The sequence below is a fragment of the Plodia interpunctella genome, chromosome 27 (assembly GCF_027563975.2).
Source record: "Plodia interpunctella isolate USDA-ARS_2022_Savannah chromosome 27, ilPloInte3.2, whole genome shotgun sequence".
NCBI lineage: Eukaryota > Metazoa > Arthropoda > Insecta > Lepidoptera > Pyralidae > Plodia > Plodia interpunctella.
In genome coordinates, this window is record NC_071320.1 from 754122 (window position 1) to 781132 (window position 27011).

General features: G+C 35.1%; 2 protein-coding genes and 1 long non-coding RNA gene across 3 annotated transcripts in view; 2 read left to right on the forward strand and 1 right to left on the reverse strand.

Moving 5' to 3' along the window:
* The window catches only part of LOC128681647 (uncharacterized), a 245846-nt gene extending 225943 nt beyond the window's left edge, over nt 1-19903 (forward strand). The window contains exon 2 of the long non-coding RNA XR_008406035.1: nt 18740-19903. This is a non-coding gene — a long non-coding RNA (uncharacterized LOC128681647). The remainder of the gene's footprint in view (nt 1-18739) is intronic.
* Nucleotides 1914-19903, forward strand: LOC128681643 (uncharacterized protein). Its single transcript, XM_053765693.1, has 6 exons — nt 1914-2071; nt 9815-9925; nt 13039-13141; nt 13486-13729; nt 15839-15927; nt 16897-19903. The coding sequence occupies exons 2-6, from the start codon at nt 9872-9874 to the stop codon at nt 16989-16991; spliced, it is 585 nt and encodes a 194-aa protein (XP_053621668.1). The 5' UTR covers nt 1914-2071; nt 9815-9871; the 3' UTR covers nt 16992-19903.
* Nucleotides 19904-21041: 1138 nt separating this feature from the next.
* Nucleotides 21042-26708, reverse strand: LOC128681591 (uncharacterized). The gene is made up of 4 exons (XM_053765605.2): nt 25161-26708; nt 23695-24640; nt 22833-23109; nt 21042-21901 (listed from the first exon to the last, which is right to left on the reverse strand). Exons 1-4 carry the CDS (start codon nt 26620-26622, stop codon nt 21596-21598), a joined length of 2991 nt encoding a protein of 996 aa, XP_053621580.1. The 5' UTR covers nt 26623-26708; the 3' UTR covers nt 21042-21595.
* Between the last annotated feature and the right edge of the window lie 303 nt (nt 26709-27011).

Below are 27011 nucleotides of genomic sequence, written 5' to 3' on the forward strand. Positions count from 1 at the left end.
TGATTGACCTTCACAATCTGAACAGGCGAAGAAAATCTAGTAGATATATTTAATTTATTTCTTCAAATTTATTATATAAATGCAAGATGATGACATGAAACTTCAATATTTTCCTCCCAGACAAACGACAGTGATGTAAAGATATAAGAAAAAAAAATTAAAAAAACATCAATTCAATAAATTAATATTGTAAATTAAATTCTGTATCTGGTAACCCTCACCACAGATTATATAATACTTCCAGTATCCTAACATATTGTCCCGACGCGCCAATCGACATACATTGCGTATTTATGTCATAATTTCAACGCAAATATCATGTTGAGACCAAGCAATGTACGTCAGTCGGTCGCAGTGTTGTGACCTGATGTGTAGTGAATGTGTGATATATGTGTGTGTGTGTGTGTGTGTAGTGTGGACTACCGGTACAATGCGAGTGAAAGATGCTCTATTTCAAATTCGATGATTATTATAGAGATTTTAATTTCAATACAAACACAAATGTATATCATAAAATTTACCTAAATTAACTAGTAGACCTCGCCAAACACAATATGTATTCTACAAGATTGTGAATATTTTAAAAACGACTTAACCGATTTTGTTGCCCCACAAACTTAAAAATTCTACTGACAGATCCTACATGACTTTTAAATGATATCAAAATCAAACCAACCGCAACGGTTTGAAAGTTAACGCGTTACGAACATGAATACATAAAAAAAATATATATTTTTGTATATTAGTTAAATGTTAAGTTAATAAGTTGATTTGAAGACAAATATCATCATTAGCCAATTAAACGTTACGTAACGTAAAAGACGTGATCGTACCAGCGCGGGTGATACAGTATCCGTGTACTTAGCATGGTACTAACTATGGTTAAAACAAACTTAACTAAGTATTAGACAAAAAGTATTGACGACCTCAGTGGCGCAGTGGTAAAGTTCCTGCCACTGAACCGAGAGATCCCTGGTTCGATCCCCGGTCGGGTCATGATGGAAAATTATCTTTTTCTGATTAGCCCGGGTCTTGGATGTTTATCTATGTATGTATTTGTTATAAAATATAGTTGAGTTAGTATCCCATAACACAAGTCTCGAACTTACTTTGGGGCTAGCTCAATCTGTGTGATTTGTCCTAATATATTTATTTATTTATAATATTTCACTAAAACTTCACTTTAAGAATGAAACGATATTTAATCATTCTTAAAATGAAACAGAGCATCCATCGATACGAGTCACGCTCCACCTCTCCCATTCAATATAACACAGCACACATACAAATTCTTAACAGGTGCTGCACGCGTGTGGCATAATATACAGCATGTTCTAAATTTAAAAGTAAAGTTTTCAAGTCTATTCCTATTTGTCGTGGATATTAAAGTAGCTAAATAATTGATTGCTATTCTATTGTATTGAATATAAACCTATAAAAATAGAATAAGTTATGGAAAATAAATAATTAATTAATAAAAAAATGACACTTTCATTGATCAGCTTTAGTACTAAACGATTTACATTTTTTTTTGTTCTGAATAAAGTATACCTATTAGGAATGATTTCACATCATATTATTAAAAAAAAACTTAATAAAAATTAACAGAAAGCTAAATTTAAATCTCAATTATTGAGAACACCATGTATTGCTTATCACTGCCTCACCTATACGTGTGACTCAACTACAAATTTCGAATACCATAGAACTTAACTCTATTTCAATACAAATAAAGTTTAGAATCGGCTAAATCAACTGCATTATTATTTTTGTACCCATGGAAAAATGACCAATTTAATTAGAGCTCCCTCGTCGCCTTTCATTCTTGAAAATATAAGTACACGAAGAGCAAATGTGCTATTGTGGACAGGTCTTCAAATTTTGGTCGTGTTCCGTTCGAATTTTGAAAACTCAATTTTGTATTCACATTTGCGCGCCGGCCCGCGCCTGACGTCAGCCATTTTGTTCTGTTTATTTTTTAAATTCTAACTTTTTAATTTTCGCGTGTGCACCAGCATATTTTTGTGTTTATTATTTCTTAAGTTCTTAATAAGGATTTTTTCATTAATCTGTGAGTATTTATATATTTTTTAAAATATACCTACCTAAGTAAATAAACAGTTATAATGTATTGCCATTTATAATAAAACTTAACACTATTTTTGAGATAAAACGTATTTAGAATACATAATGTATTTTAAAGATAACATTCATTATCGCTTTACTTCATAATTTCGAATGTTTGCGACGTGTGACTCCCGCCCTAAAATAGGACTACTCTATATCCTTTCTAGTACGAGGTGCGAGCATTGACATTTGATAGGCAACAACGGCATTCTGATAGGGGGACATCAGGCAAGGAGCTGGTTGTAAAATAACAGCAAACGATAAAGTTTTTACACGGAATTTTGGCTTCAAGGCGACACAGCCGTGAATAATACCTGGAACATGTAGAAACGAACTGCCAATTTTTTTTTTCTCATACGTATTGTAGGTATATATGCAAATTAGCAAAATTTGTGAGAATTACTTAATTATCACAATTTTCTCCTTTCGTTATCGATAACATAAAATTATGCCTTATGTACCATAAATATCACGTTCATTATCAAGCTTTAAGATAAACAGACAAAAATAATAAGCGTTTAATTTACATAATTTATTGAAATTTCACATTGTCACTGATATTATTCATACGATTCTTATATTTGTCAATGACGGGGTACTACTTACTATGTAAACAGTTTTATTTTATCGTGTTCTCGACGCGCACGGGGCCTTTTCTAAATCTATGGTTTTTGTTTATGGTTTTGGAAATTTTATCACCCTATTTAAATATATGAATTCTAAATTAATCGATCCAACGGAGTTTGTGAAAATTGGCGCCATTTTAATACCAGCTCCTTTCGGAGACACGCCGACGCGCTTGCGTGAACATTGCGTAGTCAGTATGAATGCTTTTTTTTACCGCAATGAAAAACCAACAATGTATACCGATTCCATTGAAGTTTGTTATAATAATAATCAAACACGATAATTAAATGTCATTTTAATTGGTCAGTTCAAAGGAGCTCTTTGTTTTTGACATTAGAAAAAAGTAACTGAACGGAGAGTAGCCAATTAGTATGGTGCGTGTTAGTAATTCTAGAAATATGACCTTGCTAATGCATAGGTACATATTGATACATTGTGACTCATAGATATATAGCAGTTTTCATAGACCACCACTTGCTTCAGGTGAAGGAAAACATCGTGAGGAAACCTGCACACTGGTTGACAGTTTAGTTCACTAGTGTGTACGCGACTACCCGCCACTAGATGGCGGTAAGTAGTCGCGAAAAGTCATTAGGCGACTGGAATAAAATCTGACACCAGAGTGTTAGTAATAACACACTCGATATGATGATGATTGTGATAATATATCATATCATTATCATATTTTTATATATATCTATATGTATCAGTGATTAATCAGTCACAGTCATAATTGCTATCTATATGATAGCACTTTATCTGCAAGGTGAAAATTTGCGAAAAAATAATACTTTCCGTAATTTTTACCGACAGCGTAAAACGGAGTGTCATGTTTTTGACCCGGCCTGGCTTCACACGAGGTCTAATAAACCTTTAACATTCTTAAATATTGTCTTAATAACAGTGAAAACTGTATCAACACCCGTTGCGAGGTTTAAAATTAAAAAAGCTTAGAAACAGACAGACATAGGTTTTATACTATGAACCACGAACCACGAACCACGAACCACGAACCACGAACCACGAACCACGAACCACGAACCACGAACCACGAACCACGAACCACGAACAAAAATGTAGGCTTCTATTAGTCCCATAAAGATCCCGTTAATTATTTTTCTGTACAGTCAACAGCACATCAAGTTACCCTGCATGAACCTTTATGGCGCGGTAATAGCGACGTTTTTGCTATGAATTTGGTTAGGTCGGTGTACTGTTGACTATACATAGCTCACACACAGTTACCATCATATCGGAGTGTGCTAACAATGGTGTCATATTCTATTCAAGCCTAAAACCATCTAACATAACTTACAATTACTTACCGCCATCTAGTGGCAGGTAGTCGCATACACACTAGTGAACTAAACTGTCCACCAGTCTGCAGGTTTCCTCACGATGTTTTCCTTCACTGGAAGCAAGTGGTGGTCTATGAAAACTATGCATGAGTCTAATAGGTATACAAACTCGTATGGCACGAGTAGAATACAAATCTGAGACCTTATGATCCACAGATGGGCGTCTTAACCATTAGGTACACCACCACCGCTTCAGTTTTAATACGGTTTTATTATATGTTCGTTTTCGATTGGAAGCATAAATACAACCTCCGACACGACACCGTCTGTCGCGTGCGGTTCCCCAGGCGCAACACCTAGCCTGGCGGGAAGAGATCTTCCCTTTGTGGCGGTCGAGCATAATCACCCAGCTCCCGCTGCATATGTATAGAAGTAGAGGATGTCATCCAGACTCGAATGGGGAACTGTAAAACCAATCAATTTGTCAAAAAGAAGACAGTTATAATCGTGACAGAAACTTTTTTTTTCTACACAACAAGTCGTGATGCCTAGAGAACGATTGGACTTATTGTCAAAAAAAAACTTTAATTCATCGTAAAATGAATGGGAAGCATGACAATTTCTTTTTTTAAATAATGCTCTTTGATTTTGTTTTTTTTTTTTTCATTTTAATAATGCCAAAGGCAGTGTAAGAAATTACTATTAATTAAGATAAATGTGGAGCCAAGGAGAATGGCTATTTCAAACCACAGACTTAAGTATATAGGTATATATATATTAACCTCACAAACACTATCGCCGAACTCTACTACTGCGCGGATTTTCATGCGGTGTTCACTAATACATAATGTCATTCCAGAGGAAGGTTTACGTGGATAATTAATTATGTTTGTATCCGAGACGGGCCTCTAGTAGGTACATATTGAATCAACGTGCAGCGTGTGATTGCGCCCAAGAATAAGACCACTTCACAGTCCAAGATATCGTACACAGTCTGGTAGGCAACATTAGTACCCAATGATAACTGACATCAGGTATCATTGGGAATACAATCGGTAGGCGACTGAAAAATCATCAACATTTTAAGGTTATCTTTGACCTCGGGCTTCGTAGCGTCACAACTCCGAATACAACCAGGAACATGTGAATATGAAAGAGATACGTTAGGAACTGTGAAACCAAAGTGATCACACAATTTTTTGCAATCTGAATGTGACAATAATAATTAATATAAATATATAAGGACGAATCACACAATTTGAGTAGCCCCAAAGTAAGTTCGAGACTTGTGTTATGTTATACTAACTCAACGATACTATATTTTATAACAAAAACATCCAAGACCCGGGCCAATCAGAAAAGGATCATATTCCATCGTGACCCGACCGGTGATCGAACTCGGGACCACTCGGTTCAGAGGCAAGCACTTTAGCACTGCGCCACCGAGGTCATCTTAGTGAACCAGTATGTTTACATTTAATCAGCTGTTAAATTATAGAAATAATTTCTGCGTAATTATAAAAGTATTGCGTAATTGCGTTATAACTATGTATATTTTCATTATTTATTACTAGCTTTCCGCCACGGCTTCGCCCAGGGTCAATATCCATGCTCTTGTATCACTTATCCATTAAAATTTCAACCATTACACCACCATAAAATTGGTGTTTGAACAAAATCGATGTAGCAGTATTGAATATAATTTCAATATTTTTTTCGGTGGCTAAATAAGATGCTACGGAACCCTTCAAGAGCAGGTCCGACTAGCGGTTTTATATTTTTAAAATAATATGATTATAAAAACTATATCCAAAATTTTTGCAAGGAAATTAATTTGACAACACTTGTAAGCTATGAAAATTGAAAATGAAAGTACATACTTACACTTGCACGATAATGTGTGGTTTAGGAATGTTATGTTACATTCTAATAGTGATATTAACTATTAGTAGTTATCGTTTTATACAACTTTTTAACCGCTCAATAAAACGTCCGTTAAATTTTATTACACATTACATGAAGCGAAGAAAAATAACAAATTTTCTCTCTGATGATGACTTAACAGCTCGGAACTCTGTCTCTCTCATCTGAGCGTAGTCCTGGTTCCTTCCGCAGCCGTTTTGAACGTTGGAGCCCAGAGTCCGCTTTCCTACTTCTTCGTCTCCGCTTCGTACGGTCGTCTGTTGTCAGATCAGCTTGGCTGGCAGCAGGGGCAAACCTAAAAAGTGCTGGCTTGATGTCGTTAAGGATGATATGCGTGACAATGGTCTGACAACTAGGGATGCCGACGATTTGCAGCTGAAGATACAACTGGATACACGAGATATGTTGATAGATACGTAGCCATATTGTGTTAGAAAGATTTTCACTTACGTAAACGAAACTAAAAAGCATCGTGGTTCCTGTCTATGCGCATGCGCTGTGACGACGAACTCGCGCCTGCGCGATGTTTCTTTTCTTTAAAAAAAAAAATAAATGCTGTCTTCGACGATTCTTGGCTGTTGGTATTTTAAATGTATTGCTCGTGATTTACCAGCCCTTAAATAAATGATTTTTGTCAAATACCGAGTATAATTATTTATAAATATATACTCAGACAAGATCCTACAGTTCCTATGGACACAGAAACTAGTACAGCACACCAAAAATCTAAGACAAGTATATTCGTAGCACCTGAAAAATATGTTTGTGGTGCGCTTAAGAGAAAAGTTGAGGTGCTTTCGTCGCGCCAAATAGTTCCATAAACGGAATATCACTTTTTTTCATCAAATAGTTACCTTCTCCCTTTAGTTTTGTATTAAGAATGGTAGAAATATTAAATGGATTTGTCTGTTATAAAGAAAATGAAATTATACTTAGTATGTCGTATTAATGGTTCCACCCGGAGTCCATTAGACTGTGAAAAGGGTGGCACATCACTATAATGTCAAGAGGGTAGGGAGACGGTAAAAAAATATAGGTTCTCACGGAAATTGACTTCCAAGTCTTATGTTTATTACACAGAGTCATGGGGTGGAAAGAAGCACAAAATTAACATTATTGCTAATAATTTCTGGTGTGCTTTACTATTTACTGTTTTTTTTTTTAAGTTCCAAGTATACAAGAAACCTTTACCTTTAAGTATAGTTTCGTCATGTCTTTCTGTTCGTCACTGAATATTATTAGCTCAGACACTGTTGGGACTAGAAAACTAGTTGTTCGCCGCGAAATTAGACCTCGCGAACACAATAAAATTGTGAATATTTCAAAAACGACTGAACCGACGCCCCACGAACTTAATTCTATTGGCATATCTTACATACCTTTTAAATTTCATCAAAATCGGACCAACGGTTCGGAAGTTATCGTGTTACATACATACAAAAAATAAATTTTTGCCCCAAGTCGAATTGTAGATCTCGCGCTCGCTTCGCTTGCTCGGTCAATTATAATTTTGTAGAGATATACTCTGACATATTGACGTAATTCCCCTAATCTTATATATGGGAAAACTTTTTATTTAATTACTAGCCGTTTACCCGCGGCTTCGCTGCTTAAATTCCCTCGAGAACAGTTTTTTCTTCGCATTAAAATGGGGATAGTTGAAGTAAAATATCCATAGCGTGTTACAGTACACACAGCGCCATCTAGTGTGCCTATCCTGTAATTAGAATACAGGTTTTCGCAAATCCCACGGGAACAATAGCTTTTTCCGGGATGAAAGGTACCCGCTATGACCTTCTTAATTTTAATATTAAATATGCAAAATTTTAATAAAAACGGTTGAGTATATAATACGACTCGTAGCATCACTCGTGATGCTAGTGGGGTTGCCCAATCCGATATGTTTTTTTTTGTTTACGCACCTGCGTGTAACGGACTGCCAACTGTTAAAAAACGGAGCCCCTCCTTTTTAAATTTAACAAAACAGGTGCAATGTCTAACGATGTATTGATTATTTTTACATATTATAAAACGGTGTCCATCGGCTGCGGTGTTTGCTTACCATCAGGCGATCTGCATGCTCGTTTGCCTACCATACTATAACCTATAGAAAAACATCATCAAAAAGTATCGTCTGTCTGTTATGAGAGTTTTAAAATATTTGTAATCAGATCAAATCGTTTATTCGGGAATTATTTATTATACCTACGTTCACAGGGACTTTTTCACGACAATTTTTAAATTTTATAGTAATTACTCAAAAAGCTTAAAACTATTGCCCCATTTTAAGGCATCTACATAAAACAAACTGTAATCGACCTTTCCATTCCATACTTTCTTTGTAATTTTACGACCAGCCGCCTGCCTGACGTCAGCCATCGATGTAATGGAAGGATGTAACACTACCTTCGACATAGCTGAAGGCCGCGCAATCTCCCCATTAAAATCGGTTATTTAGTCTTTGATATACTCACACACACACACACATTTTGTAAAAATTTTGTGTGTTCACGAGGTCTAAGTTCGCGGCGAACAACTAATTATGTATAACAAAATATAATATAATAAAATATAGACCAGTGTGCTAACACTGACACATTTTATTCAAGTCGCCTAAATGCATCTGACATGACTTTAACGATACCTACCGCCATCTAGTGGCAGGTAGTCGCATACGTACTAGTGAACTAAACTTGCCCACCAGTGTGCAGGTTTCCTCACGATGTCACTTCACGGGAAGCAAGTGGTGGTCCATGAAATTACTATACATGAGTCAGATTGGTATACAAACTCATGTGGCAAGAGTATTTCTATATATATTCGTACCTGGGACCTTTCGGTCACCCTAACCACCGGGACATCACTTCGATTTTACTTTAATCACTCGATACCATTAATGCATTCAAAATACGCTTGTACCGCGTTACGTGTAAGAGGTTAATTTTATCAGCAGCTGATAAGATAACCGTCAAGGTGTTGTGTGATAATTAACGCTATTTTATCGTTTGTATTAACTATATTTACGAAAAATCCCACTAATATTAATTCGAAAGTTTTTGAGGATGTATGTCAAAATCAAAATCAAATCATTTATTCAGAAATTAGGCCTCCACAGGCACTTTTTCACGTCATATTCTAAATTAAATTATGTTTACCAAAACTACAAACTACTAGCATTTCGGAACGACCACTGCTGAGAAGAAATGCCGAAAGAAACTCATTCAAACAGTGTTGGTCCCTATTATGCCAGAAGGGCTTACCATTTTTTAAATATAAATTTATGTATATTTTTTTATGTGTGAATTGTATGTTTATTACACTTTCACACAAATTCTACTGGACCGTTTGTTATGAAATTTGGTGCACGGGTAGAATATAATTTGGAAAAATACGTAGGGTACATCTTATCCCGAAATTCCCACGAGAGCGAAGCTCCGGGGCGCAGCTAGTAAGCACATAAAAGATATGTATTTTACAATGACGGACTTATTCTATGTAGGGATCTCTTAACAACAGACGATCGATAGGTTCTTAACTGCATTTAAGTTGGATTTGCGCCTGTCTGTTTGAGCAAAAACCGGGCGTAAGCCCGTCTATAGTTGTTTGTAAGACAATTTTATTTCACAAAAATGACATAACATATAGTTTGAAGTATGGAGAAGGACATAAGGTACATTTCATCCCGAAAAATACAGTTATTTTTGAGAAAAATAATTCCCCGTGGGAAGATAACAATAAATTTTGAAACAAAAAAAAAAAAACTTTTTGTTTGGCATTAAAAACAATTTTGTCTTTAAAATTTTCACCGCTCGATTAACCCGCATGTTTTTTCCACACAGGCATAGAATGGAAGCCAGCTGATTAGCGACACCAACACTGAGGAATGATAAACCAATATGGCGGAAGGAGAAACTCCGATCACAGTTGAAGACTTGCCTATAAACTTTCAGGTATGCAATGTTGGCTAGATGTTACCCGGGGCGAGCGAAGCCCCGGAGAAATTTTAGATAAAATATAGCCTATAGCAATCTTGGATAATGTACCTTTCTAATGGTGAAAGAATTTTTGAAATCATACAAATTCACAAACGCTTACCTTACCTCTTTGTAATAACAGTATATATTATTAATACTAAAAGTTATTGTTATGCTGGCTCCACACTGTGGCCGAGACTCACGCCGACGCGAATGCGTGAACATTGCGCAGTTAGTATGAGTGCTTTTATTTCTCGCAATTAAAAACCAGTAATGTATACTGAATCCGCCAAATATCGGCGAACTGTTGCCGATAATGTGCTCGAACTCGGTGGCGCAGTGATAAAGTCTTTGGTAAAGCTTGCCTCTGAACCAAGAGGGTTCCCGGGTTCGAACCCCGCTCATGATGGAAAATTTTATTTTTCTGATTGGCCCGGGTCTTGGATGTTTACCTATATATGTATTTGTTATAAAATATAGTATCGTTGAGTTAGTATCCCAGAACACAAGTCTCGAACTTACTTTGGGGCCAGCTCAATCTGTGTGATTTGTCCTAATATATTTATTTATTTATATTTATAAATCTATAGCCGGTATTAGAGTTACGCATTAACGTATTTCCACAAATCAATTTGATATGGTAACACTCTTTATGTATAGTTACCAGTTTACACTATAATCAGGACTTACACATGACTGGATACGATATACTATAAACTATTGTCCGCGACTTCGCTCGAGTTAATAAAGCCTATATATATATATCACCTCAATCTATACTATTATTACAAAGAGGTAAGTGTTTGTGAGTTTGTATGTTTGAGGCGAGTAATCTCCGAAAATATCGAACCGATTTTGAAATTTTTTTCACCATTAGACATATCCAAGATTGCTATAGGCTATATTTTATCTCAAAATTCGTACGAGAGCGAAACCCCAGGAAACATTTAGTCCAATATAAGTTTTACCGCACACACATATACCCGATTTTGGCGGGACGCCGTCCCGATTTTAGAAGAGATTAGTGTCCCGCGCGGGACACCTCTGTCCCAATCTTTTATATGAAGCTAAACAAAACACGATATTGGCATACTTTTGCACAAAGGATATTATATAAATAAAATAAATAATCCAAATTTTCAATTTAAAATTGTTTTTAAATTTATTATTTATTATTATTCGGTTAAAATAAAATAAATAATCCAAAATTTCAATTTAAAATTGTTTTTAAATTTGTTCTTTATTATTATTCGGGTAAAATAAAATAAATAATCCAAAATTTCAATTTAAAATTGTTTTTAAATTTGTTCTTTCGTTATTATTCGGGTAATTTCAGCTTTTTTTCGCCCAGTTGTGTCAGTTGACGTTTAAAATGCAGGTTTTTTAACATGACACGGGTCCGTGCGGAATTACTAATTTCATGCACGGGTCATACTTTTTGACATTATTATCCGTTCAAAATGACGCTATGATAAATCAGTCACTTTTTATAATTTACTAGCTGCGCCCCGGGGCTTCGCTCCCGTAGAAATTTCGGGATAAAAAGATATGAATAAAAAATATTAGTAAATTCCCATACTATATAAATAGTATATAGGAAACTCATGAAAAAAAATGTCCCCTTAGAACTAAAAATTTAAATGACCACACCGGTGTATCCCACATACATTAATTTAGAATATCGGATAGATTCTTTGTATAGCATCAATTATGGCGCCAACTGGAGCGAACAGGCGCCATGACACCGGACGTGACGTCACGTCACTATTAACATGAGGCCATAAAGTATTGGGTTGTGAAATTCTTGCAATAATATATGTAAATTAGACAAAATTCCAGTATATATTTACAAGGAAAACAACAATTAAATGTATACTTATAATAATAAGTCTAAATTAAATATATACTTATAATAATTAGACATTTTTCATGTCGAATTTTAACTTTAATCGGACTCTTGGTTGAAACACACACAACGACTCTCTTGGCACTATTAATGGAGTGGTTTGCCATTGCCTTCTCAGTTTCACACACGAGTTAATAATCAACCAGTGTGCAGGTTTCCTCACGATGTTTCCCTTCACCGGAAGCAAGTGATCTTTGAAAACTACTATACATGAGTCAGATTAGTATACAGTGAAGCTGGGACCTTTCGGTTCAGAGGATACGAAACGCCATTGTTATAGAATCCAGATGTGTACTTTCTACCTTAATTGAATTCAATACACGTTAGTACTAAATTGAGTAGACTACGTACCGTTTTGTATACATGGTCGAACGTGTATAACACTATCCGCACTCCTGGGCTTCGCTCCCGCGGGAATTTCGGGATACAAAGTACCCCATGTGTTATTCCAGGTTATATTCTACCCATATACCAAATCTCATAACATTCGGTCCAGTAGATTTTGCGTGAAAGTGTAACAAACTTTCGCATTTATAAGTTTCGTATATATTTAGTAGTAGGATCGAAGTTATGAGAAGGATGGAAACGTTGTAAGAATGGTCATGGATTTTAAATTGAATGGGAAAATAAGTAGGGGAAGAAGATGTGGATTGAGCCCATTAGACAGGACAATCCACTATTATTATTATTAATAGCCATAGCTAAAGGAAGTAAACAGATCAGTTAACATTAGACAGGGAGAAGTGAAGATTGACGTGCTGTACCGACCACACGTAAATTGGAACAAGGGTAGACAGGATAACGATAATAAGTAAATATAAATATATAAATAAATACCTAAATATATCAGTACAAATCACACAGATATTGAGCTAGCCCCATATTAAGTTCCGACACTTGTGTTATGGTGTACTAACTGAACGTTACGGTAAACATCCAAGATCTATGGGCCTGGATTCAGAAAACGATCATTTTCCATCATGACTCGACCGGGGATCGAAACAAGGACCTCTCGGTTCACAGGCAAGCACTTTACCACTGCGCCACCGAGGTCGTCAAGATATACTTATGTATATATTTATGTATTTGTTATAAAATATAGTATCGTTAAGTTAGTATTCCATAACTCAATCTGTGTAATTTGTTCTAATATATTTATTTATTTATTTACCTTTTTTGACAGGTTAAGTACTTAGGGCAAAGAGACGCAAAAGGACTATGGGGTATCAAACACACGAGGAAACCAGTCGACCTGATGGTGGCTGCCGCTAAGGCTTTACCTCCCGGTAAATATATAATTACTAGATGTTGCCAGGGGCTTCGCTCCTGTAAGAATTTTGAGATAAAACATAGCCTATAGCAATCTTGGATAATGTACTTTTCTAATGGTGAAATAAATTTTGAAATACATTTGATAGTTTCAGAGATTACCCGCCTCAAACATACAAACTCACAAAGGCTTACAACTCTTTCTAATTTTAGTACTTGTATAGATAGGTTAAAATGAGAAAGAAATACATTATTTGCCAAAAAATATGAAAAAGAGAGACAGCTAATATGGCCTGCAACTTAGCTCTGTGTACCCCGTAAGAGCTGAAGACGTGACCCTAATCTATACCCCTCTTTTCAGATCAAATCCTTCCTATAGTAAAATTGGTGATATCAGTCGATGGAGTCTTTCTAGAGACAGTCAATCATGACGTCAAAAAGAAAGACTTCGAAAAGATGTCGGTCTTCTTTAAGATTGAATCTATATCGTACGGAGTACAGGACCTGGTGTATACCAGAGTCTTCTCCATGATAACGGTGAAGGATACAGCCAATGTCAAAGGGCTGAATCCCTTCGAGTGTCACGGATTTGTTTGTGAATCCAGGTGAGGTTCTTTTATAGTTTTCTTACACCTACATTGTAATGTTAATAAATAAATATATACGGACAAATTGCACAGATTGAGCTAGCCCCAAAGTAAGTTCGATACTGTTATGGGATACTAACTCAACGATACTATATTTTATAACAAATACATATATAGATAAACATCAAAGACCCTTGCCAATCAGAAAAAGATAATTTTCCAACATGACCCGACCGGGGATCGAACCCGGGACCTCTCAGTTCAGTGGCAAGAACCTTAACACTGCGCCACCGAGGTCGTCAGATGTTGTTTTTGACGTCACTGTGTGTTATACGCATCATCCCAAGTTGAAATAGAATTTTTTTTCTCACGCTCATCGTCATCATATCGAGTGTGTTATTGCTAACACTGGTATCAGACTTTATTCAAGTCGCCTAAAGCCAGCTGACATGATTTTTTCGACTACCTACCGCCATCTAGTGGCGGGTAGTAGCACACGCACTAGTGAACTAAACTGTCCACAGGTGTGCAGATTTCCACGCGATGTTTTCCTTCATAGGAAGCAAGTGGTGGTCGATGAAAACTATTAAATATGATTCAGATTGGTGTACAAACTCAAATGGCACGAGTAAGATACGAACCTGAGACCTTTCGATCCACAGGCGGGCGTAATAACCATTCCATTACACCCATCACCTCTTTCGCTTCATTTCTCACGCTGAAAACGGGTCAGAATATCTGAAATTTCGCCATTACTTTATCATGTTGACTAAATATGATAAGATTCTGTCAATCATAATAGTTAATCAATAAACAAATACTGAATAACATACCAAATTGGTAAAAAAGTATTTTTGGCTGACGAAATTTTTGTCAGAAAATTTTCAACAGTTATTTTCATCATTCTCCAATCCAAATAACTATAACGTTTTACGGATCAGGAGGTTTTGGAAGCTAAACGTCCTTCGGTGCACATCGACTGCAATATATAATGCTCTGAGAGCATAACGTCCTCAATTTAAAACCACTGCTAGTTTTCAAAGCAAAAGGTTGTATGAAAATCGCGTCTCTATTCCGCTTTCGCAGAGAAATTCAAGCGGGTGAAGCCGTATGCGTTAGCTAGTAATTTTATATTTAAATATTCCATGAGTGTCATAATAAGTAATATACTTAATCATTTTAATTAATGAATACTGTAAAACTATTTTATATTCTCACAACAATTAGCAAACGTCAAAAGATTTTCGAAACAAACAAGCCGACATTTTTACCGACCTAGTTTATGAGAAATACCTTTTGTGTGTGAGCTGCGCTTATCTTGACAATGGCTTGCGACTCAATTTGATCTTATCATATTTTTTTTGTGAAGGTCAAGTAACGAAATCTTTTCTAAGACGGTTTATTAATAATTAACTGTTTGACGGCTTAGATGACCACGGGAACAAATTTTTCTATAAAATGTGATTGGGATAGTTGAATTAAAATATCCATAGCGCATTTAAAATACACACAGAGCCATCTAGCGTTTTATTGCAAAGTTTTTTTATTAACATCTAGCGCCACCTTGAAATACAGCGCCATCTAGTATTTTTATTGCAAAGTTACCGTGCATTTAGCGCCACCAATGACAAACACAGATACTAAATACAGATTTTTTTCGCAAATCCAACGGGTACAATAGTTTATAAATCCCGGGATGAAAGATACCCTGTGTCCTTCTCCATACTAGGGTAGAGTAAGTTCATACCTTGAATCCCGGAAAAATAAGTGTTCCCGTGGGAAAAATTACGCGGGCAGAGTCGCTAGTTTTAATTAAATTTCTAATAAATACTAAGACATGATATAAACATTTTATCTTTGACGACCTCGATAGCGCAGTGGTAAAGTGCTTGCCTGTGAACCGAGAGGTCTCGGGTTCGATCCCCGGTCGGGTCATGATGGAAAATGATCTTTTTCTGATTGGCCCGGGTCTTGGATGTTTATCTATATATGCATTTGTTATAAAATATAATATCGTTGAATTAGTATCCCATAACACAAGTCTCGAACTTACTTTGGGGCTAGCTCAATCTGTGTGATTTGTCCGTATATATTTATATTTATATATTTATATTTTTATTTTTCCAGGAACGCAGCGAGACGTCTAATATATTCCTTGTCAGCGGCATTCCAGGACTATTCTAGAAGAGTTAAAGAGTTGCAAGCGACTCCTGGAGGTTAGTAATCGACCTCGGCGGCGCAGTGGTAAAGCGCTTGCCTCTGAACCGAGAGGTCCCGGGTTCGATCCCCGGCCGGGGGCCATGATGTAAAATGATCTTTTTCCGATTGGCCCGGGCCTTGGATGTTTATCTATATTCTGTATTTGTTATAAATAGTATCGTTGAGTTAGTAATCCCATAACCCAAGCTACAAACTTACTTATTACTTTATATATTTATATATAGTCTTATTTTATGTCAGCCATCTTTAAATAATAATAAACCAAATGTTTATTGATTATAGTTCAATTAATGATTAGCCTACGCATTCAATTGAGTGCCGTGCCGTTAATAAACGGACTAGCCTTTCAATGAAATGGCTGATTTAACCAAATGGCTGCTGCATATCTGGTCAAAGAGTCAGTGGCGCTTCATATAGTAGATGGCGTTACTGTGCATAAAACGTAGTTATTTTTTTAGGGTTCCGTAGCCAAATGGCAAAAACGGAACCCTTATGGATTCGTCATGTCTGTCTGTCTGTCCGTCCGTCCGTATATCACAGCCACTTTTTTCCGAAACTATAAGAACTAAGTATATTGTAACTTGGATTGTGTGTCTCCCCCCTGTAACTTCTAAAATAAAAGATGAAAACTAAAAACAAACTTATGTTGTATATTACGATGTAAACTTCCACGAAAATTGGTTTAAACAAGATCTAATTAAGTAGTAGTTTCTTTTTATACGTCATAAATCGTAAACCTCAATTTACCTTTCATTCAATCAACGCGAATATAGAATATACAAAAACATCAACTTATTACATCTTAAAACATCGATCAACAAGAACTTTTCTGTTAATTGTGGACGGAACCGATTAATGGGCGAGTCCGATTTGCACTTGGCCGCTTTTTTTTTTACCTACGCGGGTACCTCGGTGTACAGCCAGTAATTTATGAATAAAAAACAGTTTAACTTCTCTATTTTCAGAAATAGATGAACGACATCCGAGTTTCAAGAAGCGTTTCGCAATAGACCTCCGAACTCCAGAGGAAATTGAAGCAGATTTAGAAACGGAGGCTTAACTGTACAAATATTATTACATTCACGTTACATGTAATCAAATATAGGGGAACTTAAGGCCCGCGTACGCAGCACACTTGTGTGGAAATTTACGCAATTAAAACGCATTAAAATCGTAATCCCAATTAATAAATGCGAAGATAAGTTTATTCATTTGTTACCTCTTCACGCATTATATTACTCAAGCAATCTTCTTGAATTTTTGCATACATGTAGTTTGAAGCACGGCGAAGGACATGGCCTACAATAACTGCTTCGCGGGAAATTAACGCGGGCGCAGTCGCAGGCAATAGTTAATTCTACATAATCGTGCTGCGTATGCGAGCTTTAAGTCCGACTTAAGACTGGGCCATCCCGCACATTAGCGCGTACATCACATTTTTATCAACTTCTTTATTATCGAATACTAAAAAAATATCGCTATAAATAATCTTTCAGTTTTTCCAAAAGGTTGACTGGTTGAGAATGCTTTTAGAATGAAGCGGTGGTGGTGTAATGGTTAAGACGTCCGCCTGTGGATCGAAAGGTCCCAGGTTCGAATCCTACTCGTGCCGCATGAGTTTGTATACAAATCTGACTCATGTATAGTAGTTTTCATCGATCACCACTTGCTTCCGGTGAAGGAAAACATCGTGAGGAAACCTGCACACTGGTTGATTTTTAACTTGTGTGTTAAATGGAGAAGGCAATGGCAAACCACTCCATTAATAATGTCAAGAAAGTTGTTGTGTGTGTTTCATTCCACGTAATGACCACGACCCTCAGCCATGAGGAATACGACTATGTTGAAGAAAATGCTATTGTAAAAATCCTTTATAGCATAATAAATGCGAACGTTCGTCAGAATGTTTGTGTGTATTGTATATACTTAGTGTTTGTTCACGAGAAATCTACTCGACAGATTGCTATGAAAATTGGTACACGGGTAGAATATATATTATATAATCTTGTTATTCCAGGTTATAGAATATATATCATATAACCTGGAATAACACACAGGATGTTTTTATCCCGAAATTGCCAAATTAGCTCGAGTAGTTTGCTATATATTAGAAGAAATTGATAAATAAATGTGATGTTGGGACGCTAGTGTGCCGAGAGCACCCACTTAATATAAAACCGTTGTAATCCAAAGATATTATACAAACATTTATTTGTTCCTAAAAGCGAATCATTAAACATAATTTATTTATTAAACTGAGAGCTCAGCACAGGTACTTCTCACTATCGAGTCGATTCAAAGTGAGATGCAGCGGACAAATCACATTGCGGCGTGGTTGTCGTTGCGTCACAATGGCGCGATGTGATTGGCTCGTCTCACTTCGAATCGACTCGATGTTGGGATGTTAATAGCGAACGCACTACGCACATAAATCATACTTAATTTGAAAGATTAAGGTTCTGTATCATCGTTTACTGATAAAGTACCTGACAGCCTTATTGTTTCATATCGGACAGATAACGCTAAAAGTTATGTAATTACAAGTAAATCAAAATCAAATCATTTATTCAGAAATTAGGCCTTCACAGGCACTTTTTCATGTCATATTCTAAATTAAATGATGTTTACCAAAGCTACAAACAACTAGCATTTCGGAACGACCACTGCTGAGAAGAAATGCCGAAACTGAGAAACTCATTCAAACAGTGTTGGTCCCTATTATGCCAGAAGGGCTTACCATTTTTGAAATATAAATTTATGTATATTTTTTTATCAGTAATATAACAATATAAGTACACAATAAAGTAGGTACATGGTCAAAAGGTATACTGAAACATATTATGATTGTGATCAATTATCCAAATTAACCAAACAAAAAAAAAAAAACTTCACCACCCGTTCAGCACCCGTTCACGAGTTGACGCGTGAGTCAGCCATCGCGAAGCTCAACCACAATAGAGGGAACCTCCCGACCCGATCCACGATCCAATCAGCCAATCAGATCATGCATACTTATCTAGCGGTTAATTTGTCAATCTGTCAAATTACAATATTATATTTTAGAGGGCCTGAACTTATAGAATAATTGTACGATTTAAGGCATGGATTATTTATATATATATATATACTATATAAACTATACATAGTTACTGGTGTCTAACGCATAACCTTCCAAAGGCGCATAAGGTACATAGAGACTAACATCTTTTGTTCTCTTCTGTGACTTTTGTCTGAACGTAATAAATACGAAAATTTCCCCTATTTTTTAGGTTTAAAGTCGTTTCTATAAAACGTTAACTCTATGTTCGATTCCGCTACACAACGCTATTCTACTGTCTCGTGTTGCTCGGCTACCACATAGAGTTAACATGTGTAGAATCGCAAATTGGATTGTATTTTTTTTTTTAGATGAAAAATAAAAACTACGGATCACGAAAAGTCGTAGAATAAAAGTTGCTTGTTTTGTTGTACCCGAGTAGTCTTTGGGAGGTTTTGCGTTTGATACCAGTAACCCTGAATATATATGCTATGCTAATATATATAGAACCACAGTATAGAACAATAGAATGGGACAAAACAATAAATAGTATTATTTATTATATTATAATTGCATACTACATTGTAGATAAATTTAAGTGATAATTGAAAGTAATAGAGCATCCAATGTAATGCACACTGCGTAATTTATATAAGTGCTTTTATTTACCGCAATGAAAAACCAGCAATGTATATAACATCCGCCAATTTTGGCAGAAAATCGCGTACTAGACGGGATTTTTATTAATGGAATACAACAAATTTAAAAAAAATACTTTGAGGGTGTTCTGAATTCATGTTAGATGACGTGAAAAAACTAGCATTCTCATATTATATAAATATGTACTTTCTATATTTCAGTAGATTAAAAAATATATATTCAAAACCTTATTTTTATATGTTGATGATAATAACATGTTCTCAAATGGCGAAAGTCTATAACATAGACATATCTTGCGATTGACTACACAAATGTATGTCGTTGAGGTGACAGTTAAATTGTTTCAGTTCAAACAACACCTAAATCTTACAATTTTTATTTACTTTATCCATATGTATGTATAATATATTTATTATATATACTCTTGTATTGTAGGTTACACAGTGAACCGTGTTTCATATATCATTATAACATATTCCGTGTCAATCTCAAGCTTGACGTTGGCAAAATCATCGTTTTGGCGAACGATGGAGCTTGACACTTAAAAAAAAAAACACCAAAATCTAATTTTGTGATTTAGTATAGTTGTAATATAACAAACCATTATAGTATAAATTAATATTCCAGTTGTATAGTCTTAAATATATTTTTATTATTAAAACGTTTGTTGTGAAAAATTGTTTTTTATTCAGACTTCAAACTCTGTCAAAGTCAAAGTATTTTATTTAAAAAAAAAACTAGCATTTACCGGCATCGACTTCGCTTGCGGTTATTACGTTCGTAACTAATTTTTGACATTATTTCAACTTGTAAGCAACGTATCGCTATGAAAACTATACCAGTCTGTATACAGCAAATCTTCTTTCACATACTAGTTACCAAAACAGCAAAAGGAAGATCTTCCCTTGTCACTAGTTACGTAAGTTTAGCTAGCAAATGACAACGACCTCGTCCTTTGACGATCTCGGTGGCGCAATGGTAAAGTTCTTGCCACTGAACCGAGAGGTCCCGGGTTCGATCCCCGGTCAGGTCATGATGGAAAATGATCTTTTTCTGATTGATCCGGGTCTTGAATGTTTATCTATATATGTATTTGTTATAAAATATAGTAACGTTGAGTTAGTATCCCATAACACAAGTCTCGAACTTACTTTGGGGCTAGCTAAATCTGTGTGATTTGTCCTAATATATTTATATTTATTTATATTTATAGAACAACCAGCAGATGATAGCAAAACTCTCAACTCAACGTTACTATATTTTATAACAAATACATATATAGATAATATATATGTATTTGTTATAAAATATAGTAACGTTGAGTTAGTATCCCATAACACAAGTCTAGAACTTACTTGATTTGTCCTAATATAAAAAAAAACGTGGACGAAGGGCAAAAATTAAAAATAACATTCAAAAATACTTTATTACTGTTTTAGTTTCTACATATAACTATACAAAATTTATTTCAATATTTATATTTTGGACTGACAGACCATTAATATACGTTTCAAATGTACAATTTATTAATGTCGACTGCAAAAGTCCAGTGATGTTTTTTTGAATTTTATTTCATAGGAATACGATTCAAAAATATGACTGTTGCAGCCGATATACATAAGATTTGTTTTAAATGTTATTCCTTTCAATATTATCTGTTCTATGATAACTGTTTTCAAAATTATCAACTTTCACAATATTTTTCTTGTTAATTTTAACCATCAAGCATTTGTAGTTTTTTAATCTATGCTATATTAGTTATTATCTTGTTAAAATGGGTCGACATGTCTGTATATGTGAATCTAGAATGTCTGTGACACAGCACCTCAAAAATTTAATCATTTTTGATCTTATTTTTAGATGTTTTAAGTCCTTAACCGTGATAAAATCCGCGCTGTTTCAATTTTTAATTATCCATTATATAACTTCCACGTAAATGTTGATACTTTCCGACACATAAATAAAAATCAATAATTTTCTATCAACTTATTGTCCATGGCAGCGTCCAACACTTTTAACACAAAAACGAACGCTTCTTCAATTCTATATACTTCCATTTGATTTTCATGAATGTATTTCAGGAAATTCTTCTCAATTCCCATCTTACTACTATCTTCTATTAGATTAAAAAGTCTTGTAGTTCCTAGATGAAGAATTAGTTCCAGTAGCTGCTTTCTGTTGGGTTTCCTGAGATATAAGTCTTTTAAATTCTTGAACCAGTGCTGGCTTTTCAACGTGGTCACCATTGATATGTGCTTGATTGCATTGTGAAGCTGAAACATAGGTAGTATGAAACAAAGTGGCTTCCCGCTGTCTGTCCCTATATGCCAAGATCTTTAAAACTTCATAACGGATTTTGATGCGAGCGTTTTTAATATAATAGATAGTGTTATTACTGAGAATGATTTATGTGTATAATTTACTATAGTTTAACCCGAGCAAAACTGGAACGGGCCGCTTGAAGTTTTTTGTTAGTAAGTGCGTATTTTATTAAGATCCTGAATATATTCTAAAAACGTCACTGATTGACCAGCTTAGAATTTTAGTCCAAATAAAAATAACAAATAAATATCTAGTAATAAATCATAAACTAAACATACATATTCCTGCATATATCATATTGAATGGACTGCTTTAAATAATAGACCTTTAATTTGCGCAACCAGTTATGGATTTCAGAAGTCAGTGGACCTGATAATCCACCAGTGAAACTGATCACACCAGAGGGTCAGATGTGGCAGGGTTTATTGAAGATATACAGATAAATAAAATGTTTATTTACGAGAGGAGCTCCAAAATTCCATTTTGAATATATTTTTAGATATGCCATTCGTCTAACTTCATTCCATAATTCATTTAATCCTATCCCATCACATAAACTATATATGTATAAATAACAAGATAATATATAAATATATGAAGAAGAAAACCTACTAATATAAACGCGAAAGTTTGTGAGGATGCATGTGTGTATGTTTGTTACTCATTCACGCGAAATCTACTGGATATAATGTTATGAAATTTGGTAGACGGGTAGAATATAACTTGGAATAACACATAGGGTACTTTTTATCCCGAAATTCCCACGGGAGCAAAGCCCCGGGGCGCTAAAATTGAAAATCAAGATACGTTTTCCGTATCTTGATTTTGGATTTAAAAGTATCTTTAAATTAGACAAAGAACATAAACATTAAACATACGTACATCATATAAATGGTCCGCAAGATTTTCAATAAATTTCTGCAGACTTTTGTAATCGAAATCATAGCCTAACTCCGGGTCAGGAATTCTGTACAGCCAGACTCTGTTATAGTTGGTCTTCAGTTTTCTATTGGTCTTCCTCTTCTTGGACCTGGGTAGGACGGACCTGACATTCGCAGGTTCTTCTTTGCCAGCCACTGATAATGTGTGCAGGTATGTTATGTATTTCAACAATTCCATGTCCGAAGGGTGTATTGTTTCACCGGCGATTACGGATGCCCTGAAAAAAGGTGATAACAATCTTGAAATTTACAATCTACGTAAAATGCTTTTCACTCAAGTCATACTCCTTACATAGTTACGTGTGATCCCGTCTTGGAATAGGACCACTCCAAATCCCCCGGAGACTAAGGAATACTTGCTTTAACAACAATAGCACCCAAAGAGGGTTGACATCAGGCAGACGGTTGTAAAATCCCAGCCGAATCTTTTAAGTGTAATTTATATTTTACCCTGCGCTTCGCGGCGTCACACCTCGGAACGTAACCCTGAACATGCGGAGATGAGAGACAGGCACATTCTCTCACGTTAAAGGGGAGCAATTAATTGGTAGGCTACTTTTTGACGTGAACGCGAGCCGCGGGCAAAAGTTAGTGATGCATCCTTGCATATCTTGTATTTGGGGTGTGTTTAATGTGTGAAGATTAATTATATTGATCCTATTCTAGGATCTCTCGTCCATTAAAAGATACCTATTCCTAATGGAAAATGAATGGCTGTAATCTATGTGTATCTATGGCTGTGATCATAATTCTAGTACGGAAAATGATTGACATAAAATGATATTTAAATATTTCAAACTTACGTTAAATCTGATAATTTTTCTATAGCGGACTGTACATTAACAGTACTTTCGAGCCAATCATACTGTTCTAAACCTTCGTTGTTTGTCTGTATGAGGTCCCCCATCACCCGAACACACGCTTCAACCTCTTCGTCTTCTTCGAACTCAACAATTTTAACCAACTTCTTCAATAAAGGATAAACTTCTTGAATTTTACCTTTAAGTTCATTGTCAGTCGTCCCTTTTAATAAATCATTAATGATATCCACATTTTTCGCTTTGTCGTCTTTTCCAGTTGGCAAAATTTTCTTGGAATCCAAGAACTTCAGTCTTAAATCCCTGAAACCTAAATAATCATAATCTATTTCGTCTTCACGAGACACTTTTTTCGCTTTTGCTTTTGCTTTTGCTATATTCTTCATGTGATATTCTACACTGTCAGCCAACCAACCTTTTTTATTATCCTCTTCAAATTTCTTCTCGCTCTCATTGTTGTCTTTGTGTTTATATATAGATAATCGTATCTTTTTTATACGATTTTTCAATAATGTATCATTCTCTTCATTTACTGGCTTCCCTTCTCTAAGAGCATAATCCTCCAATTCATCATGTTTCCCGAATAAATAATCATAATCGTAATGTGGTAAATTAGATGGTTTCTGAATTACTGGTGGTAGAACTTGAAATATATTGTTCCGAGCTGTGACCTTGTGGTCTTTCCATTGTCGCTTCCCATGATCTACGTGAGGTGTCTTATAAAATGCCCTGTCATAATGTTCTGCAGATGATCCAGAAATATCTCTTGAATGGTCATAATGTTCGAATTTCTTGTAATTTGATTCCCTATGATTAGGACCATATTTGTTATACGCGTTATAGTAAGCATTATTCTCAAAATAATTGTACACAGGTACGTAATATGGTTGTTCTCGATTGTAATCATGTTGCTCGTACGAATTTTCGTCAGCTGTAATAAAATATATATTTTAGAAATCCTGCTATAGATCAGTCCATTGTAATAAAATTCTCGCACATAGTCAAATCATTTGTTCAATAATTAGTAGACCTTCAGACATTTTCACGTCAAATTTAGTATCATATTAAATAATGTTTACCAGTCTTAGAATACGCGATAAGAATAACTGAAATTTTACTTCGATTCGCTTTAAGAACTCACACGTGCGAAGCCACGAGCAAAAGCTAGTATGAATATATAAGTAAATAGTGGCGGTTACGATGGTCACTCTCACAATGGTCGGCCATTGTATGAGTGGCCAAAATTAACTTACGCTTCCTCCGTGCTTCGGAAGGCACGTAAAGCCGTCGATCCCGATTGTTGCAGTCATTAAAACCCGCCAATCCGCAATGGGCCCGCGTAGTGGGTCATGGCCCACGCTCCTTATCCATCCGTAGGAAGGCCCGTGCCCCAGCAGTGCGGACATTTAAATGAGTGATGATTATGTTAAGTAAATAAAAAAAAAACTTACTATTTTCATATAAACCGTACACGTTAACATTTTTTTTGCCAAATTTAGATCTTATGTTTTTATTTCTATTCTTCATTGCATCTCTGTCTATACCAATCCTCAACGCTTTAACGACATCCTGAGCAATTTGTAAAGTTTTCACTTCTTCATTTTCTTTCGCTAATATTTTTGTTTTGTTTGCCGCCTTTGCAATTTCAAAGAGAGGGTCAGTTCTCAAAATCTTTTTTTTTGCCTCATCATTGGCTTTTATTTCATTCTTAGCTTTTTTAGCATCGTTGCTTTTAAGATTAAATTTTTCCGATGTTTTGTTAGTTTGAACAAATTCAGTCCTTTTTGGCGCTAAGTTTACTGATGCACTGTCTTTTGATTTATCTTCAAGGCTACTTTTACGATCTTTTACTGCCGGTTCTAAGTCTGGTTGTTTTAATTCAACTTTTTTGGTTTCGTTATTATTAATAGTCAATTCTTCTGATTTATTATCAACATGTACGGCAACAGCAACTTTTGTTTCTAAGTTAGCATTGACTTGAGATTTATCTTCATGATTATATTTTTGATCTTGTTCTTTTTGTTTAGTTTCAGTTCTTAAAGACTTTTCTGCATTTTCATTTTTTGATTCAACATCATTTTTATTTAGAGTCAATTCTTCAGGTTTTTTATTTGGTTCTAAATTACTTTGCGTATTGTCCTTTGATTTAACTTCATGACTGCTTTTTTGATCATGTTCTAAATCTGCTTGTTTAGTTTCATTTTGCAAAGATATTTTTTCAACATTTGTGTCATTCAAATTTGAACTGACTTTCTCGCTTTTCTCTTCCGCTTCCGTGGTATTAGTCAAAGTATTTGTAGTATCATTTACTAAACCAGTGCTCATTGTAATTTTTTTATCTTCACTACTTTCAGTAACCGATATTGAACTTTCATTCTTATTGTTCAGTTTATCAGATGAAACAACATTATCTGCGTTTTCATTTAAGTTATCAGAACTTGTAGGAGACCGTCGTGAATGAAGTCTTAAACCTTTAATTTGTATATCATGTACTCCAGCAGTAGGAGTTGATTTAGTCGGATCGTTTTTACTTGAATCGTACACTGTTTTTACTGGTATTTGTGTGTTATCATTATCGACGTCCCTTTTCCTGCGTCTCTTTTTATCAAGTGTAAAGTCAATATGACTGAAATTAAACGATCTTCTCCGTTGCTGTTCAAACTTCCCCTTTTCTTCATCAATTATTTTTTTAACATAATCAGTATGTTTTTCAAGTTCTGCATCAGAAATCTTTCTCTCGCCAACGGGATCAGGTTTCACATAAACGTCACCACCAATACGTCTGGCTACTCTTTCCAAAAACGCCTCTTTATCAGAATTTGGTAATTGATCAATATACTTATTCTGCTCATCCAATTCACTGTAAATTACTGAAATTTGACTTATGAGGAATACAGTGAAAAATAATGACATTTTAAATATATGCTACGACATTTTCCGAATATCTGTTGTGATTGGAAAAAGTGAACAGTTTTTAATTAAAGGCAAGTCTGGAACGGCTAATATAGCGAAGAAAATTCTACCATGAAATTAACTTTGATAACACAAATTGAAAAGTATTCTAGCTTTCATTTTATATTTGTTTGTAATTTGTAATTTTGCGCTTCTATCTAATCTATCTTGCCGACATTGAAAATGGGAGATATAGCATTTCTTTATAATATTTATTTTATTATATGTAAGTTTATAGATATAGTATTTGTGCGTTTACATTTAATTAGATTAAATAGATTCTGAGTTTAGTTTTTTTTTCATCTGCGCTTTGAAATAAGTTAAGCGCTTTGTTAATAAGGTCACGCTTT